The following is a 21,176-nucleotide window of genomic DNA, read 5'->3' on the forward strand; positions in this document are numbered from 1 at the left end:
ACGACATAGTTAAAAACACTTCCTTGTGTCCAAGGAATGCTTATCTAGAAATAACACCAGCATGGACTCTCATTCGCGGAATGCTATTTTTCTCCACCACTTTCGCGAATGTCATTGCACAACGAAACTTTGCAAGCACTTGAAAAATTCAACATTGGTTGCCATAAAAAAATTCATAATTTTTTGAAAACCCCGTTAATTTTCTTTTTATTGCTCAGGCAGGTGCATCGATGCTCATGAGCAGAAGAGGACTTTCGCCAGCTACAACGCCCAGATAGAGCCCAGCAGGGATTATCCCAGAGAAACTGACTAACCTAGATGATCAAGGCACGCCAACATACCCAGGCACACTCCCATGATTGCACTTGCATGCCGTCAACAAATGATAATCCTGCCCAGCGCAGATTGAAGTTCGGCGTCCTCAGCCTATAAATGCCCAATTTTTCGGAGGCAACCCTCTGTGCAACCCAGCTGACCATCGATCCATCTCTCGAGATTCCAGAGACTCCACTGCAATCCAGCTCCCCATTGACCCGTCTCCCTGGAGACTCCACGACGCGCGAATGGCGCTGCCCTCCGAGGAGGTGGTGGCCATACTCGCGCCGATCATCGTGTACTGGGTCGCCGCCGGCGTGTACACGGTGCTCGGCCGTGTACTGGCTGACCACAGGCTCCACTCGAGGGAGGAGGAGGAGGTCAGGAACCTCGTCCCCAAGCGTGTCGTGGTCCGCACCGTCCTCCTCCAGCACGTTCTCCAGGCGGCCATAGCCTTCGCCGTCTTCAATGTAAGCGCAGGTGTACCACATTCATCGATGCTAGCTACTCAGGTGGCCGTGCAACTGAACTCAAGTTATTACTGGACGCAGGTGAAGCGAGAAGATCGCCGGGCTGCCGACGCCGGCACCGGCGCCGCCACTCCCGCCGTGGCCGTCGTCTGCTGCCAGTTCATGGTCGCCATGGTGGTCCTCGACGCGTGGCAGTACGGGTGGCACCGCCTGATGCACAGCAGCGGCCTGCTGTACCGCCATGTCCACTCCTGGCACCACCGGCTGGTGGCGCCGTACGCCTACGGCGCCCAGTACAACCACCCGCTGGAGGGCCTGATACTGGACACGGCCGGCGGCGCGCTGGCGCTGGCCGTGACGAGGATGGCGCCCCTGACGGCCGCCGCCTTCTTCTCGTTCGCGACTCTCAAGGCCGTCGACGACCACTCCGGCGTGCTTGTCCCGGGCAACCCGCTGCATCTCCTGTTCCGCAACAACACGGCCTACCACGACGTCCACCACCAGGTTCGTGGTGGCCGCTGCAACTACGCGCAGCTGTTCTTTGTGGCGTGGGACAAGCTGATGGGCACGTACGTCCCTTACGAGGTCGTCAGAGCTCCGCACGGCGGACTGGAGGCCGTGCCGTTGAAGAAGAAGTTGAAGACCTGACGGACGGTGCCAGGACATGATCTTCGTCAGGGGAGCTGCGCGCGTCCCTTCGCTGGAGCGTGAGTCAACCACACCACTAGGCATGCACCTTTTCAGTAGCGAGGATCATGTCACCAACTCACCATGTCAAGTCTGTCAACGTCCGTATGATAGTCAGGGCTCGTGAATCATGATCCGGACCGGTTTGTAACAACGAATACTTTGCCTGGCGTCGATCCCGACCGTGTGTACTAAAATATGTTTGTTATGCCAGCCAACTATTGGATGATAATTTCCTTACTTTCACTGGATAAATATTTCTCGGCCCAATCGGCAAGGTATTTAAGAACCTTAGCTTTCACATGCTTTAGAATTTCCCCGCTTTCATGCACCCTCATGGATTGGGAGCCGCCAATTACTTATCCTCGAAGCATTCAGCTAGAATTTGGAGGGAAACTGCACCTGGCGTTCCATAAAACATTTGTTTCCAAATAGAATCGAGCATTTATGAGTAAATGGCACTCGCGGTCTAAGAACTTAGTCTGCGGGTGCACTTTAGTCACACAATTTGCAACCTGAAAAAACCCGTCACAGAACTTGCGTTGCTGGTGCATTTAAGTCACACACGCGAGCTGAACTGGTCGGACGCCCGGTTTTCTCTGTTCTGAGGTTACGGGCGGCGCACATGGCAGCTGTGGAGGGCTGGATTTTTGCAGATAGCCCCCTGAACTCTCACGTAATGCCGCATTGTTACTCCCTCTGTTCGTTGCCGATGGGAGAGGAGACAGGTAGCGCTACTGCCTCATCGAGCTCGTCGGCGGCCAGGCCGCCGTCGCCGACGGTGTGGTGGCGTACAAGACACGCCCGCGGAAATCCTGCTCGAGGGCCGGCATGGCAGCCGTGCGGGCGATGGCAACCCGCCCGCGCTCCGGCCGCATCTTCGGCTCGGCGCGCTGCCACATCTCTTGAGGAAAGACATTCGAGCCCCGGATGCGAGGCCATGCACGGCGGGCGCCAAAGACCTCGCTTCACCGACGCCGGTACTGGTACATGCATATGTGCTGATCTTAGTTGGTCACTCACTTGCGCGCCCGCCATGATTCATGTGGATTCACCCTGTTTTCAGTTGAGCCGAAGCTTTTCTCTGCTGCTTCTTCTTCTTCCTCCTCTTCGATTTGCAGGAGAGTAGTAATACTATAATAACAAATCCAATGCAAGGAGGAGGAGGAGGCCCTGCGCCTCACGATCAGCAGCCCAAGAGACCGCCGCACCACTCCATCGACATCCCGGCGGAGAGCAGCGCGCCCCTCACACCGACGGCGGCAGCAGAGGCAGAAGCTGTAGCAGCAACACCGGGCTCCAACGCCAGCAGAAAGTCCGGCTCAGATTTCGTTCCGGCAAGCCGCCGGCGCCGCAGCGCACGCCGTCCTTCATGCTGAGGCGGACGGTGCGGAGCCTCCTGCCGGGAGGGGGCAGCTTCAAGTCGTCGGTCAGAGGCTATGAGGCGTCCCTCTCCAGGCTCTTCAGCGGAAGGATCGCTAGGACCTCGTCGCTCCCGGCGGCGGACGATGGCGTGCTCTCGGCCTCCGTGCACGCCGCCAACAAGGCACCGCCGAGTGTTCCTGCCGCCGCTGTAAGCATTTTGATCTAGTTTTATTTTTCTTTGTTTGGATTATGACGACCGTGAACTTATCCGAACTAATTTGGTGGCAGGAGAAGACGGGCATGCACCGGTCGCAGTCCCTCCCGATGAACATGAAGTTGAGCTCGCCCAAGAGCATCAAGAGGATGAACTTGCTCGACGGCGTGTACCGCGTCGTCCCTCCACGCCGTGAGCCCCCGCTGCCACCGCCGCGGCGAGCAATGTCGTGCCGGACATAGTCCCCATAGAACCAGGTGGGTGGATGCACATCACTCTCCAACATTCAGTCTGAATTCTACTGCTACCTCTCTAGCATCGGTCTAAATTCCGTCACACAGAGTTCCTAAAACTGTGCACACAAGGTGCTAATGGGTGACACCGTCTAGCTGCTCCATGAGAATGGAGGGAGTATCAATGTGGCATTACGTGAGAGTTCAGGGGGCTATCTGTAAAAATACAGCCCTCCGCATCCGCCACGTGACCTCGGAACAGAGAAAACCGGGTGTCCGACCGGTTCAGCTCGCGTGTGTGACTTAAATGCACCCGCAACACAAGTTCTGTGACGGGTTTTTCCGATTTGCAAGTTGTGTGACTAAAGTGCACTCGCAGAACAAGTTCTTAGACCGCGAGTGTCATTTACTCAGCATTTATTTGAGCTTCGGAGTTGGCAAGTATGCATATCATATTTCTTCGGAATATCCTTAACTTGTAAGGCTTGATCAAAATTGGCACGAAAGAAAAAGGGAATACCATATGTGCATAAGAGATGAGATATTATTCGCTGATGATTCCCTTATACTCATGAAGGCAGATATGATTAATGCAACCTCATTGAGATCAGTGCTTGATGCTTATTGTGCTAATTCAGGCCAGCTTATTAGTGAAGCCAAATGCAGTATTTTTCTCAATCCAAATGTTGATGTGGAAATAAAAGCCCAGATGTGTACTGAACTTAATACCCACACTGAAGAAATTTCTGAAAAGTACCTGGGCCTACCCTCTATGGTGGGGTTGGATAAAAGTGATAGTTTTGTTTATTTGCTTGAAAGGATCATCGAAAGATTGAAGGGGTGGAAGGAGAAGCTACTTTCCACAGGGGCGAAAGAAATTCTCTTGAAGGCAGTAATTCAGTCCATTCCAGTGTTTGCCATGGCTGTTTTTAAGATCCCCAAAAAATTATGCAAAGAGATGAATGATGCTATGTCTGCCTTTTGGTGGGGAGATTCTGAGGATCAAAAGAAGATGCACTGGTTTTCTTGGTGGAGAATGTGTGTTCCAAAAAAGTTGGGCGGCACGGGATTTCGAGATCTATTTTCGTTTAACATGGCTATGCTCTCAAAACAGACATGGAGATTGCTAAATAATCCCGACTCACTTTGTGCTCAAGTCTTGAGAGCGAAATATTATCCTGATGGGAAATTACTGAATGCAGGTCCAAAAAAAGGCTCTTCTTACACCTGGCAGAGCATTTTTGCAGGACTACAAACTTTTAAGCATGGACACATTTGGAGAGTTGGCTCAGGAGAAAAAATTAACATTTGGGAGGACCATTGGATCCCAAATAGTCATTCCAGGAAAGTTTTTACCAGGAGGGGAAACTGTATTTTGCATACTGTTGATGAGTTGATTGATCAACATAATGGTAGCTGGGACGAACAACTTATCAGAGACATTTTCTTACCCATTGATGCAAACAATATTCTTGCAATCCCGTTGAGTCCACATCTACAGGAAGATTTTGTGGCATGGCATAAGACAAAAAACTTTTTGTTCTCTGTCCGTTCTGCCTATCACATTGAATGGGATCATCAGTTCGGCGCACGAACTAGAAGAGAAGATGGGCAAGGCTCTGCTGAACCGAACCCGGTGTGGGACATTTTATGGAAGCTGAAAATTCCAAGTAAAATTAAGGTGTTTATATGGAAGGCTCTGCATGGTACAGTTCCAGGCATGGCGATTCTTGCTTCGCGACACATACCCGTCTCACCACAGTGCCCTATTTGTCGGTCGGGTCCGGAGAATATTCGGCCCTTGTTATTTACATGCACTCGTGCATGGAAGGTTTGGTCTGCGCTCGGGCTCCTGGATATCATTGATGATGCACTGATTGCAGGCATGTCAGGATCAGTAGTACTTGAGCATATTATTTGCAACCCAAACAGGAAGTCACCGGTCCTGGGTATGTTATGATTGCAGGAGTCAGTAGCCGTTGCGTGTTGGTATGTATGGTGGCAAAGGAGGGAAGCAGTGAAGGGCGAAACTGTAGCAGATCCCCCCCGGACGGCCTTTGCGATTCAGGCTGTAACATCAAATTTTGGAGCTGTTTCCCATTCCAGTAAACCACATGAAATAACCTGGGAAAAGCCAAGGCGAGGATGTTATAAATTAAATACAGATGCTGCTTTCCGCCAAGATGGTTCGGGTGCAGTTGGGGTCGTCATACGTAATAGTGCAGGTGAGGCTGTAGCAGGAGCTGCAAGTCCTTTTCATACGGCCTTTGATATTGACTCGGCGGAGGCCCTTGCACTGCTAAAAGGACTAGAATTAGTTGAGAAGTTGGGCTGCATCTATATCACATGTGAGTCCGATTCATTGGAGCTCATTCAGGCATGCAATGGGGAGCTGGAGATCTATGGTCTTTATTCTGCGACTTTAGCTGACTGCTTTGCGAGAGCCAAGATGATTGATGGAGTTTCTTTCTCCCACTGCCCTAGGGAAGCCAATCGAGTTGCTCACCTTCTGGCGAAGCACTCTTATGATACTTAGTCTGCATTTGATTGGGATGGAGATCCACCCAATGTCATTCTTCCTTATGTAATAAATGTTGTAGCTCTTTTGACTGTGAAATAAAACACCGATAGGTTTTCCCTTCAAAAAAAAGATGAGATAACCTGGGACTTTGCCTACATATCCTGAACTCATGCGATACAAGAGACAAAGCATCAACTGGAAAAAGGAATAAATAAGGTGAGAGAACGTCACCTTGGTGTTTCCCTCGAGTAGGCTCCCCGCAACTGACACATCACATGATCCAGTTTATCCAAATGACAGAACCCCCTAGGCATTAAGCATCCCTTCCAAAGCACCAGATCACATGGTCATAGACGTTGGGCAAATCGCACAGAGGTCGACCATATCTAGTTCATAGGAGAGCATGGAAACATTGAAAAGCAATGATGGCGTTCTAGATAATCATTATACCGAAGGCACGTCCCCGAGCGTCGCCTCTGGCGCACGGGAGAAACCCTAACTGCGCCGCCAGCCGCCCCTCCCCGCTCCTCCCCTGCTTCGCCGCCACCGGATGGGACACCGGCGAAGCCTGCGTGGTCCCAGGGAAGGTGGCGGCGGGGCGTCCTCGTCGTTCTCGCGCAGATCTCGCGACGGCCGGTGGCGATCCGCGGCGGCCGGTGGCGCGCGGCGGTGTTCCGCCGGTGGCTGGCGCCTGCTACCCGTGGGGCGGCGTCCCTCACGGCGGCGGGGCTTCCCCTGAACGGCGCTTGGTGGTGGCCACGTGGCGGCGCGCGGGTGGGCCGGATCTTGGCTTCCGGTCTGCGTCCTCGTCGTGGCAGCGCTTGCCGTTGCCCTCGGCCATGAGGCGTGGTCCGGGACGGGCCGAGCGCCGGTGGTGCTGGCCAGGACGCACGCTGGCAGCGCCCTACTTCATCTCGCGTCGTCTCGCTGGCCAATGGTAGTGGTCATCTTCTACGTCAGAGATGGCCGGCCAGAGGCTTGGTGATCGGATCTCGAGATCCATCATCTAGTCTCGGCTGCGAGTTGGGGAGACATGGTTGCCGGTGAAAACCGAGCCGTTAGCAGGTGATGGCGGCATTCTACGCCGTTACCTTGATGGAGGCATCGTCGTGTAACTACTGTTGACCCACTCGTGCTGCTCTGAGGGAAACCCTAGGATCTGGTGTTCCAGATCGGACGATGGCGGCACTGCGGTGTCGTTTCTCTCTTGGGAGCATTGTTTGTGGAGCAGCGCTGGAAGTCAGAGGCAGGAGGTGGAGCGGCTTCGTCTTGCATGGAGCTTCGATGGAAATGTTAAGTCATGCCTGACCGACAGGTGCTACGCTTTGTCATGCCTGGTCGGCAGGTGCTACGCACGACAGATCTTCCAAAGACTTCAAGTTGTGTCGGCTGGTGGTACTTGGCAGCATGGTGCTGAGGTGTATCAGTGGCGACCGCGACGTGCACAGCTGTTTGCGCGCAGGGAGGAGGTGCCGTTGGGCGCCGTGGTGGCGTCCGCGATAGCTAGACTGAGCAAGGTTGATGCATCAGTGCAGTTCTGAAGATGGAGCGCTGGCAGTTGGCGGCGGCGGCCTCTGAGAGCACGCCGGACCGGCAAGACCCATGCCCGACAGGTGTCCTGGATGGGTCCTCAGGTCTTAGATGTTAGGTTTGACTGCGATGTCTGTTTGGTATTAGGCCCAAGCTATCTGCGTCTTTTCATCAACTGAATAAGTGTAGCGACAGTTTGTTACTTAGACGGCGGCTTTAGTCTTACTTTAATATTACTTTGTAAGGTCTTGGGAGAATAATTAATAAAATGATTGTATGCATCGACGAGATGCAGTGGTTGGGGGTCTATATCAGAAATGAAAGAACTTTGAGTAGGAGAGATCAAACCATCCAAAAGAAACTGCACGGCCACCAAGCACTTTGAGATAATCTTGTGTATGCCATTGCATAGATTGATTGGTCTTAAATCCTGAACCTCGTCATGTTTTTCTTCTTTAGGATAAGAACAATAGAAGTGTCGCTGACACCCTCTCCTGCATATCATCAGAAAAAAAGTTCTAATTACTCTAAAAAAATCTCGCCAGGAAATGCTAAACCGCACAAATAATATTCATTAATCACTTGCGTCTTTTTACAAGTGTTCATATGTTCGTTAAAGAAAGATGAATTTTAACATGGTCCATCTTACCTTCCCTCTCACAAGAGAGATAAGAAAGGTAAAAGTTACTTAGACCCAATACTTAATGAAATCAACGGCTCAGATTTATTATATATTCTTACCTCTTGTGTGAAAAGAGGAGGTAAGAGGGACCGTGTTAAACCTATAAAAAAATCAGGTTTTCATAGTGAGACATGATAAGACTACCTATGCTCGCCATTTTCTTTTCACACTTTCAAAACTTCACAGTGCCTCGGCTCAATATAATCAGGTTTTCACACTTTCAAAAATCAGGTTTTCACACTTTCAAAACTTCACAGAGCAAGCCGTCGATCGTCGCCGGCTTGAGGCTATCCCCCTATGGACGCAGCAACACTCGCTGCCGCTGTCATTGCCGCGACCAACCACGCACACCGCCGCACAGTGTCAGCCTGTCGCCGGACGCCGATGGGGAACATGACGAGCACATCCCCTTGGAGCGTGGCCACGGCCGCTCCAACCTTGACGCCGAAAGGTGCGACCGCCTCTCGCTGTCGTCGTCTAGGGACCAGACGTCCACGTACGGCCACTCGGCCAGTGCCGACGCGGCGAGTGTCCCGCTCATGTCGAACACGTTATTCAAAGTCGAGAAGCAGAGCACGCAGTGCTCGCCGGAGGGCCGGTGGGGGTGCAAGCTGGACGGCACGACTCACATGCAACCGATGCACGGCATCGGTGCTGAGCTGAACAGCAGTTTGAAGGAAAATAACACCCATATCGATCGAGGTAACAGATCAAATCAAAGCAAGCAAACTTAATCCTCACCGGGACAAACTCTGTACTAACACTAGAGTACTGCCGTGCCAATTGACCGAGCTGGCAAAGGTAGTAGTAAATGCTGTACTGTGTCGATCGAGTAAAGGCAGTGTATGCTCTATCGAGTATGCACTTGCTGGTCACCGCCTGAATGTATCGATCGTAGCGCATAGCAAGCACATCAACACATCGATCGACCGCGATCAAAGCATCCTCCCACTATTCCAGCTACTAGTACTAGGACAAAACTATCTCATCATCTGATTTCAGTGGTGCTCTCTCCCTCCCTCCCTCTGGCGTTCCACTTCGCCCTTATGATGTTCTTGTTTCACCGCATTTTGTTTTTCTCTAAAAAGGAGGATAACACCTGGCGTCTGCATCGAACCATGCACACAGCCATGCTTCACCGCATTTAATCACTAATTTTGTATATGTCCGTGCTCTCAATCGCCACAATTCCTGTTACGGCTGAATTTGACCTTGTTGGTCTTTTTGTTAAGGACCTGCATACCAAGACGATGCTTCGATGTGACAGCCCTGATGATCTTTGTCCACTCGCTCAATGCTCCGCTCTAGTTGCACTCTCCGTCGGCTTTAATATGTGGCAGTGGCACGCTAATGTTCGTCGTATCAATGTAGTCTTCATACCTCATTGCCAGTATGTTAGCATCAGCGGGGCCAAAGTACATTTTCTTTTTGCGGGAGCACTTTCGTGGATACTCGCCCACACTATTTAAGATAACAAATATGTATTAAGTACGTTGATCATCAATTTAACCAATAAATTGCGGGTTTTGTACCACAAAATTATATAATTGAATTCATAGTCAAAATAAGTTTACAATAGTATAATTTTGTGGAAATTATCGAGTAATGTTCACTCCTTTGCGAGTATTGTACCACAAAAGTATATAATTGAATTCATAGTCAAAATAAGTTTACAACAGTATTTTTTTTACGACTGTGTCAGTTATTGATCAAAGTGCGTGGCCTGCGATCGTAGCTACAAATAAGATTAGAATTTACTGGTGCATACCGAGCCAACGTGTTTCGCAAACCGGGACACTTGGTACTCATGTATTTATCGAGGACTAGGCTCGGTGCGTCACCGAGATTAAAAATCTTAGTACTCATACTTGAAAGGCCGTATGCATCCCTAGTTGGTGCAAAGGCTGGGGAAGAGAAATTCTCCCCCAATTTTTAAGGTTGCAATTCAATGGGAATCCATTGCGACTACCTCTTGCGTCGCCCCCCTCGTGGCCGACACAGGAGGTCTCAGCCGCCGCCTAGTCCTTCCCAGCGGTCACCCCCCCTCCTCCGTTGCCGGTGGTCGGTGCGGCAAAACCCGTGCGTGCAATGGCGGCGACGGAGGGCCTCTCCTCCTTCCCCCGGATCCGCAGACGGCGCGGGCATCTAGATCCGTGGGGTGCGTCCCTTCCCACAGCGGCTAGCTTGCGGCGATGCACGGGTGCCCAGATCCATGGGGTGGGTCTTCCGGCAGCGTGGCGACTCCTAGTGGCGGCGGGCTCAGGCGATGGTGTGGGCCGTGTGGCGGCGGATCTCGTCGCTCCGGTCATTGCGGAGGAATCTGGACCTGGGGCGGCGGCCCCGATAGGCATGGCAACCAAGGCCCTGCCCTCCACCCCGACCCCATGCCCGGGTGAAGACCCAAAATCTCTTTAGATTGGGCGGTGACGGCACTGCGTGTGTCATGCCCTTCTTGTAGGCGCCGCCTGGGGCATTCGGGTGCTCGGTTAGAGGAACTACGGGCGAAGGGGATGGGACCAGTGGCAGTAAGTGGTGTTCACAAAGGAGGGGGAGCGTGGCATCTAGCACGTCGACAACGGCGGGCCTCGGCAGCAGGAGCAGCGGGGTCTCGGCGGTGGGCGCATGATGATGGATGAGCACATGATTGTGGCATTGTCTGATGTCGACGTTAGCTAGGCCTGGCAAGGTCGGTGCGTCAGTACAACTCTAAAGATGGATCGGTGGAAGACATATGCGGCAGCCTCTAAGAGTGCACCCGACCGGTGTGTACCCCAGACCTGGCAATGTGGCTTGGTTGGGGCCTTCGGTTTTAGATGTTAGGCTATGGCACGAGGTCTGTTTGGTATTCGCCTCAGACTATTGGCACCCCTTCATCAAGTGGATGGGAGTAGCGACAGATGTTGCCAAGATGGTGGCTTCAGACGTATTGATGTACTACTTTGTAAGGACTTTATGAATAATTAATAAAGTGGTTGCATGCATCGCCCAGATGCAGAGGCCCGGGGTCTTCCTCCTTTTCTAAAAAGGAAGAAATAACTTTGTCCAAACTCAAAATACGATTGAAAATTTTGCACTCTCCAAAAGTGCTCAAAACCTTGATATGAGATCTTTGCTGTTTAGAACCGTCAATGCTACGTAAACATATACTCCCTCCCTTCCGACAGTCGGGACGGAGGGAGTAGTTGTTTATTTTGCGCAATGGAGTCTAAACTTGATGATAGTACTACTGTTGAAGACAGAGAATCATATATGAAGGTGGACTGTACATTTTGCAAAAGTCTATGTAAATTCATGGTTATTCACATTGTACAAGATTTAAGTCCATTGAATTATGTCACTGGACAGTGTTCAGTACTGATTACTATTCGTGAACTATTGACTAAACATTTTGCAACATCAAGCATATCTTATCAATACGCGGAAACAAAAATGATGTTGTTAAACATTGGACATTTTTCAGTCTACCGGCAGGAACTAGCATCATCATTCAGCACATGAAACATTGGACAATTTTATCTTTGCACAAGTGATTACTATAAGCATGCTACTTCAGTTGTCAATTTACTATTGAACTTAATTTGCAAAATTCATTTGCCAACTACTATATTATAAATTTCTAGAGATATACTCCCTTCGTTCCTAAATATAAGACTGACTATATATGAAGCAAAATAAGTGAATCTACACTCTAAAATACGTCTATAAACATCTGTATGTAGCCCGTATTAAAACGAAAATGCCTGATGGCGCTCGAGCTGCATGGAGCTCGGTATCGAGGCCACCAACATGCTTCGTGATCAGGCCATAGACCATATTTATTGCATGTATTCAGGTTGTTAGTAATATATTTTATGCCATATTCAGCGACAGTGTGCAGTGCACCGCACTTCTACAAGTATACACGCAAGCACATCCCAAGTCCTCCTTGTTGTACATGCACGTCATATGCGTCACGTGCCAACCAGTGCGGCGATAGGGCCTTTGGTGTGCAAGCACATCAACACATCAGAAAAAAGAGCTCTACATATGCACTTTCCTTTGATTCTTTTTTTTCGCAATTTTCCTTTAAAATTTGTTCGGGTAGTTGGACTAAAAAATTTCAGATTTTCTGGAATGATCATGATGATCTGCATAGAAAATACGAAATAATCAGGGAAGCATGGAAAATATAGTGTTTTCATGAGTGAACAGCTTTTATATATGTTTTTTGTACTCGTGTAAAACTAACAAATGTTGTTGGCAATTCGCCTTCAGCCAGCATCCGTGTGTAAAATTGTGAATTCCATGTTGACCGGTAGCATCATTTGCATCGGGTGCACCACATATGTTCCATGCATCGGAAAGTATCTCAGTGCATCTTGAGATTTGATGCCGTCGGTGACGCCACCTAAAATTATCGTCCTCTAACAATCAGGAAAATTACAAAAAGAAAAATGAAATCCAGGTAGGACTCACCACATAACTATACTACATGTCAAGTTTTCATATTTATTTTAGAAGCACACATGTAAAATTCATTTTCTCAAATACGCACGAAAGTGCATATCGTATATTAAAGGGGAGAAAAGGGTACAGAAACCCAACCACTTTAGTGGGAGTTGATTACATGGTAGCCCACCCGCTATCGGGCGACTCATACAATTTAGAGAACTCTTCGGATAAGCCCACCTAGACAGTACATGTAAAATTCCTGTATGGTGAACAATTTTTTTTTGCTGGTTTGAGCTACTACCATGAATCGTACATGTAAAATTCATGTACGGTGAACAAAAAAAATGTTAGTCATGTATTTTATAATTTTGTGTCGTGTACATTTTATAAAATGTTCAACGTGTATTTAAAAATGGTCATTCTATTCTTAAAAATAGTTAACTGAATATTTAGAAAAACCTATGCCGTGTATCTAGAAATTGTTTAGCGTGTATTTTAAAAAGTTTTCATCGTGTACTTTAGTAATATGTGACCAAATTTTCAAAATTGCATAATTTTGTATAAATACGTGAATACTTCTATTCTTGCAATACATGACCATCTTTTCACTTTCTATATATAAATTTTTTTTCTTTAAAAAATTATAGTATGTGGGAAAGAAGTTTTTTCATGCACAATTTTTCCTTTTTGAATCATGCACACATACACGTGTGGTGTGCTATGTAAGTGCATCTAGTGCCCCTTAGTGATTTTGGTGTATTGAAGACTTATAGGTTAAGGGACTAATGCATTTGTGAATGTACACAGGTCTATAAGTTTATGAAGATTTGATATTTACAGAGAAAGTTGACCCCTAAAAATGAAGTTCTTCGACTGAAGACTTTGGCTTTTTGAAGACTTTGAAAGTGAAGAAATTAGTGTGACTTTGAAGACTTCGTATTCATTCGAGGAACATGAAACGTGAAGACTTTTGTTTTCGTAGTTTCATTCTCTCTTTCTTGAGTCATAGGAAACACCGTACTGTTAAAGGGGGTCGAGGAAATATTAAGAAAATATTTCCATGTGATGCTCAACTCAAAATCCTACACCTACCAATCCCTTCGAGTGAAGCCATTGGAAATCTCATACAGTCCAGTCATATTCTTCAGTGACAGAGACGAAGTTCTTCTGGTCTCTGAGGAATTTGTTCTGACTGAGGAGTTAGGAATTCGCCAGTGCGGATTGCCTACACAGTGAGGAACATGATAGCCCTGAGGATTTTGCTACTCAAAATTCCGACCTTTGTTGTGCTATGCGCCAGCTGTCCCAAAATATCTATCCACCTAACGGTCATATCATTGAAGGGCATTTATGTCTTATCATGTCGGGCTACTCCCTAGGCTATAAATAGCCGCCCCCTACAACCACTAGCTGGTTGGCTGCTCCGAGAGAAACTGACACTTGTCATTTGAGAGCAACCCATCCTCTGAGGACTTTGAGTGAAAATCATCAAGTGAGGAAAAACCCAAACCCAAACACCTACGAACCCCAAGTGATTGAGCATCACTGAAGAGATTGATCCTGTGTGGATCCGACGCTTGTTACCTTTGAAGACTGTGCTTCTTCCAGACGGTTAGGCGTCATGGTCTAGAGCATCCAAGAGGAATTGTGGATCACCGAGTAACCAAGTTTGTGAAGGTTTGGAAGTCGCCTGAAGACTTACCACGAGTGATTGGGCGAGGTCTGTGTGACCTTAGCTCAAGGAGAATACGGTGAGGACTTGGTGTCCTGAGCTGCATGCTCAGGACTGGGTGTCCGAGACTGTGTGTCCTCGAGTTTAAATACTCAGCCGCTCCAACCAGACGTACAACTGAGACAGCAGTTGGAACTGGTCTACCAAATCGTTGTCTTCACCAAGCTTACTAGTTCTATTTCCTCAACTCTTTCATTTCCTCATAACTGTGTTGTGTGCTTGTTCATATCTGTGTTTGAAGACTTTGACTGAAGACTTTCTCAATTTTCTCAATTCAATTTCTTCAGTTTGTTGTCTTCATCCTATGTTATCTTGTGCTTACGCTTCTTGTACTATGTGCCTGTCTTCATTTCATCATGATGACTATGCTTGTGTTCTGTTATGTTTACTTTTGAGTACTTATTCCGCTGCTAGTAGTTCTTCGCTAAATAATTTCCTCATCGGCAAATTCCTCAGTGAAGAATTTCATAAAAATCGCCTATTCACCCCCCCTCTAGTCGATATAACGCACTTTCAATTGGTATTAGAGCAAGGTACTCCCTTGTTCTATGTAATTTTGGTTTAACCGTATGGAGTTTTAGTTATGTCGACCGCAGGTATGAAGAAAGTGACATGCCCCATCTCTGACGGTCATGAGTATCCCAAGTGGAAGGCCATGATGAAGAAGCGCCTCATGGCGATAAACAGCGAGCTGTGGACCGTCACTGAGATTGGTCTGACTGATCTATGCAAGATGGCGGAAGCAGATGACATTTGCAAGTACACTCTTCTCAACCTCACGGCGAAGGACGTCATCTGCTCCTGTCTGTCTCAAAATCAGTTCAGAAATATCATGCATCTCGATCATGCGAAGATTATCTGGGACCGTCTCTCTAAGGTCTATGAAGGTCATCGAACATGTCATGATCCTTGGTTTGAGGACTTCAAGGAATCTCTCAAAGCGATGACATTCGAATCAGAATCATCATCTTCTGCATCATGCATTATGGCAAAAGATGCTGAGGTAACTGAATGCTACCTATCCGAGTCTAGTGATGATGAATCTGGTGATGAATTTGGACCCAGCTATGTCAAACTTGCTTCCCTTGCCACTAAACAACAAAGAGCTTTGGAAAAAGTTCATTACATGCTAAATAAGAGCGATGATATGTTGGGTGAAGAAATGGATCAGTCAAAAGCTTTGGCTAAAAGTCTTCAGAGACTTCATACTAAGTATACACCCTTCAAGATCATCATAACACTCTCTTGTCCGATCATGAGAAGCTTTCTTATGAATTTCTTCAAAGAAAGAAAGATGTTGAGAAGCTAAGAGTGAGTTATGAAGACCTTCAGAAGGAGCGTGATTCATTACTTTCTCAACAAATCAGCGCTTCTCAGGAAGAATTTGTTCCTCCATGCTTGAAGTGCATTGAACGTGAATCTGTTAATTCTTCACCTGAATGTTCAAATGCTGCTAATGTTTCAAATTCTTCATATGCCTCTGCTATCACTAATTCATCATCTGAGGACATTGCTAGTATCACTGACGATGCAGGGCTGAAGGAATTGTACATGACAGGCATGTACAAAAGCCTCAAAGGGCATCGGACTCTTTGTGATGTGCTTAAAAAGCAGATCCTCAACAGGAACCCTAGGAAAGAGGGTATTGCTTTTGAGAGGAAACTCAATGCTGATGGTACATATTGGAAGCCTGAGCAGGACCCCAAAACTACATGGGTTGCTGCAAAGGAACCTCCAGTTGATCCATCTAACTTATCTGGATTTGCATGTGAATCTCCTCGTTCTGATGATGAGTCATTTGACTCCAACTATAAACTGTTCAAAAATCAGAATGGTGAAGTATTTGCTAGATATGTTGGCACTAACTGCAGGAACGGTTCCTCTATGAAGAAAATCTGGGTTTTCAAAATATGCCTTGAAAGTCTTCAGGTGAATGTCATCATGACACCACCTGTGAACAATAGGAACCCCAGATCAAATTCTTCATATGGACCAAATTCTTCATATGGATCCAAGTCCTCATACGGACCAAACTCTTCACATGGATCATATTCCTCAAAAGGATTAAAGTCCTCATATGAACATCATCGTGCTAACCCGTCTGTTTCACAGGGAAGATCTAAGGATTATGGATATGTGCATTATTCTTCAAATCATTATGTCCATAAGTCCTCGAAGAATTTCTCTGCCTACTCTTATGCTTACTCTAACCCCTCTTATATGAAACGAAATGGACTGGCTTCTATGCCATCCTTCTCGTATGGAGCTCGCAGAGTGATGAACTCTTTGCCACCCCTTCAGATGTGGGTGGTGAAGAAATAAAACTAATCTCTTCTGCAGGGTCAGGTCTCCAGATGTACGTAATCGTCTGAAGAATTTGCTGGAGACCTGAGTATGCTTGAAAGGACGCAGGCTAATCATGAAGAAATGAACTTTCATTTCTCACGTCCTCATACTGCTTTATCTGTTTTTCTGCTTGATGAAATTGATCTGATGAATTGATGTCATATTCTTCACTAATGAAGTATATGAGTTTGTAAGTTGCACTAATTCATCTTCAAGATGATCAACCCAAAGCCACTGAGTGGGTCCTCGATAGTGGATGTACAAATCACATGACTGGTGACAAGAATCTATTGATGGATGCTCCATTATCTCCGTCGCATCTGAAGCATATCATCTTTGCCGACAAAGGCAGAAGTCAGGTATTGGGTCTAGGTAAGGTTGCGATCACAAAGGATCAACACATGGACAAAGTCATGCTTGTCGAGTCCTTAGGATACAACCTTATGTCTGTCTCAATGCTTTGTGATCTTCATATGGTTGTTGTCTTTGGCAAGTATCGGTGTGTTGTGGTTATGAAAGCTGACAATTCCAAAGTCTTCGAAGGCTTTAGGAGAGGAGACCTGTATATTGTTGATTTCTCTACATGACCACAACCAGCCGTGTGCCTACTTGCACAAGCTTCAGAAGGCTGGCTCTGGCATCGACGACTTGGTCATGCAGGCATGAGGAATTTGCACACGCTTGCAAAGAATAAGCATGTCATTGGCATCGAGAATGTCAAATTCCTCAAGGATCACCTATGCGGAGCCTGTGAAGCTGGGAAGATGACAAAGGCCAAGCATCCATCGAAGACTATCATGACCACTACTCGCCCATTTGAATTGCTTCACATGGATCTCTTTGGTCCTAATCATTATTCTGCTGTTTCAAATGAAGCATCTCAATATGGCTTTGTTATTGTTGATGGTTAACCTCGTTACACATGGGTACACCTTGTTACTTACAAACATGAAGTGCAGGAAGTCTTCAAACGAGTTTCCTCGAGGGCTTCAACCAACTTTGGTGTGAAGATCAAGCACATCAGAAGTGACAATGGCACTGAATTCAAGAATTCTGGTCTCGATGACTATCTTGATGAACTTGGTATTACTCATGAGTTATCTACTCCTTACACTCCTCAGCAGAAACGGCGTCGTGGAGCGCAAGAATAGAACTCTTACTGAGATGGCTCACACTATGCTTGATGAACACAAAACGCCTCGTCATTTCTGGACTGAGGCAATTGATACTGCGTGCCACATCATCAAAAGAGTATATCTTCATAAATTTTTCAAGAAGACTGCCTATGAACTCCTCACTGATAAGAAACCCAATGTAAGTTATTTCAAAGTCTTCGGTGCTAAATGTTGGATTAGAGATCCTCATCACAACTCAAAATTTGCACCGAAAGCACATGAAGGTTTTATGCTTGGTTACGGAAAGGACTCGCACACCTACAGAGTCTTCAACAACGTTCTTCACAAGGTTGTTAAAACTATAGATGTGCAGTTCGATGAAACTAATGGCTCGCAAAGAGAGCACCTACCTATTGTGATAGATGAACCAGCACATGAGAAAACTATCAAGTTCAAGGCTACTGAGGATGTCATTCCTACTGAAGAATCTGCTGTAGAATTCATTCCAGAACATGAAGAACGTCGAGCTAATGCACCTGAAGAAAACATTGGAGAAAATGGTGCTGAAGAGAATGCTGATCAAATTCCTCAATGACAACCAGCTCATACTCGCATTGCAAAAGAAGTGCAAGTTGAAAAAATCATCAATGACATCAAAGCGCCAGGTCCTCTCACACGCTCAAAAGCTTCACATTTATCTAACTTTTGTGGGCACTATGCTTTTGTCTCTATCACAGAGCCCACTAAGGTAGATGAAGCATTTCTGGAGTCTGAGTGGATTCAGGCCATGCAAGAAGAATTACATCAGTTCGAGCTCAACAATGCCTGGGAACTGGTCAAACGTCCAGATCCTCGCAAGCACAATATCATTGGCACAAAGTAGATATACCGCAACAAGCAAGATGAAAATGGCCTTGTGGTGAGAAATAAGGCACGGCTTGTAGCTCAAGGCTACACACAGGTTGAAGGAATTGATTTCAATGAAACTTTTGCACATGTTGCTAGACTTGAGGCTATTTGCATATTACTTGCTTATGCTAACCATCATGATATCACTTTATATCAAATGGATGTGAAAAGTGTATTGCTCAATGGTAAGCTTGAGGAAGAAGTATATGTTGCTCAACCCCCAGGTTTTGAAGATCCAAAGAATCCTGACAAAGTCTTCAGACTCAACAAGGCCATCTATGGCCTCAAGCAGGCCCCTCGGGCGTGGTATGATACCTTGAAGGAATTCTTCATGAAGAGAGGCTTCAAACCCGATTCACTCGACCCTTCACTAAATCTTATGATGGTGAATTGTTTGTGTGCCAAATATATGTTGATGATATTATCTTTGGTTGTACTGACCAACGTTATAGTGATGAATTTGCCTATATGATGAGTGAATAATATCAAATGTCTATGATGGGAGAGTTGAAATTCTTCTTAGGTCTTCAAATTCGTCAACAACGCAATGGCATATTGATATCTCAGGAGAAATACCTCAAGGATGTACTGAGGAAATTCGGCATGCAAGATTGCAAAGGCGTCAAAATTCCTATGCCCACAAATGGCCATCTGTGCACTGATGAAAATGGTATTGACTTCGATCATAAGGTATACCGCTCCATGATTGGCTCTTTATTGTACTTATGTGCATTTAGGCCAGATATAATGCTTAGTGTTTGCATATGTGCCCGATTTCAAGCTACAACGAAGGAATCACACCATAAGGCTGTGAAGCATATTCTTCGATATCTAGCTCACACACCAACACATGGATTATGGTACCCCAAGGGCTCGGCTTTTAATCTCATTGGATATTCTGACTCTGACTATGCTGGTGATCGTGTGGACCGCAAGTCAACATCTGGTACATGTCATTTCCTCGGACGATCTTTGGTCTGTTGGTCCTCGAAAAAATAGAACTGCGTATCACTATCTACTGCTGAAGCTGATTACACTGTCGCTGGTTCTTGCTGTGCTCAATTGCTATGGATGAAGCAAACTCTCAAGGACTACAGCGTCAACATGAAGAATGTGCCTCTCTTCTGTGACAATGAGAGTGCCATCAAGATTGCTCACAACCCAGTTCAGCACTCGAAGACTAAGCACATTCAGATTCGTCATCATTTTCTTCGTGATCATGTGTTGAAGGGCGACATTTCTATTGAGCATGTGAAGACTGAAGAACATCTAGCCAATATCTTCACAAGGCCCTTGGATGAGAAGAGATTTAGCTAGTTGCGGTGTGAGCTAAATATCCTAGAATCTTCGAATGTTCTTTGAAAAGGACACTCATCCTAACACTTATGCAAAATTGATGACTTAGATGTGCAACACATGAAGAAATGTTTTTCTTCAATCAATGAAGAATAACACTCTTAGTGTGAAGAAATTAACGAAGAATTTGATTCTCAGAACCCTACGATAATTATACGCGATGTCTGAAATCATCATCCTTATACGGTGGGTCACGCCACCACCAAAAGTTGAAATTCCTCAGTTGTTCATATTCTTCAACTTTGCATTGTCTTCACTGTTTCCGTCGTTTTTCTTCATTGGCTATATATATATGAGTTTATGTCCTCTACAGCATTCACTTATTGCTAATTCTTCAAGTTGGTTTTTCTGCTAAGTGAATGTGATCGGACCCTTCCCTATCTATGCTAAACTCAACCCAATCTGTTCACAAATTCTCCATGTGCGTTCTATTTGAAACTCGTTCAAAATCTTCACTGTGTCCTTGTCAGCTGAAGAAATTGCGAATGGAACTTTAAAACCTATCTTATCTAAATTTTCGGCTTTGCCTCTCAAACCGTTCTGCATCCCACGATACACTTATCCATTCACCCACGATCGTACACGATCTCCACCTCTCAGTACGTGGGTGACACATGTCAAGCGAATGAGAAGGGTCAGGAGCATGTTCGTCCAATTTCTTCGGGCGAATAGTTTTTCACCGTGGCTATAAATACTCCTCTTCCCCTTCCTCACTTCTTTTACTCTGCTCGACCTCTCTCCAGCTCGACTTTCTCAAACCCTAGCGCCTCCGCTACTTCATCGTCGCCGGTGAGGAAGAGCTTCACTGTCTCGACCTCGTCGCCGCCGTACTCGCGCCGACCACGGAAATCTTCACTCCACCGCCGCCATAGTCGTCTTCCTCTGCCAAGTTAGGGTGTGGAAGATCTACACAGACGAACTTCACCTCTCCACCTCACTGTTCTTCGTGTTCTTCATCCAGGGTAATTAAAAATTACTTTTACAGCTGTAACACCCCGGATGTAACTTTCCCAATTTGTACTCCAACTCTTGTCGTTTCCAGCGTTAAGTTATTTTATTTTCTCGGGTTCGGGTTTTTGTCTCCATGTGTTGTTGTCGTTGTCATGCATCTCATATCATGTCATCATGTGCATTGCATTTGCATACGTGTTCATCTCATGCATTCGAGCATTTTCCCCGTTGTCCGTTTTGCATTCCGGCGCTTCGTTCTCCTCCGGTGGTCATTTCTAGCTTTCTTTCGTGTGTGGGGATTAAAAATTTCCGGATTGGA

General features: G+C 46.6%; 1 protein-coding gene across 1 annotated transcript; it reads left to right on the plus strand.

Moving 5' to 3' along the window:
- The first annotated feature begins 338 nt into the window (after nucleotides 1-338).
- LOC147963994 (sphinganine C4-monooxygenase 1-like) lies at nucleotides 339-1,727 on the plus strand. Its single transcript, XM_087528449.1, has 2 exons — nucleotides 339-785; nucleotides 867-1,727. The coding sequence occupies exons 1-2, from the start codon at nucleotides 564-566 to the stop codon at nucleotides 1,431-1,433; spliced, it is 789 nt and encodes a 262-aa protein (XP_087384575.1). The 5' UTR covers nucleotides 339-563; the 3' UTR covers nucleotides 1,434-1,727.
- Nucleotides 1,728-21,176: the final 19,449 nt, after the last annotated feature.

Source organism: Triticum urartu, chromosome 6A, assembly GCF_056163025.1.
Source record: "Triticum urartu cultivar PI428250 chromosome 6A, HENAU_Tu73, whole genome shotgun sequence".
Lineage (NCBI taxonomy): Eukaryota > Viridiplantae > Streptophyta > Magnoliopsida > Poales > Poaceae > Triticum > Triticum urartu.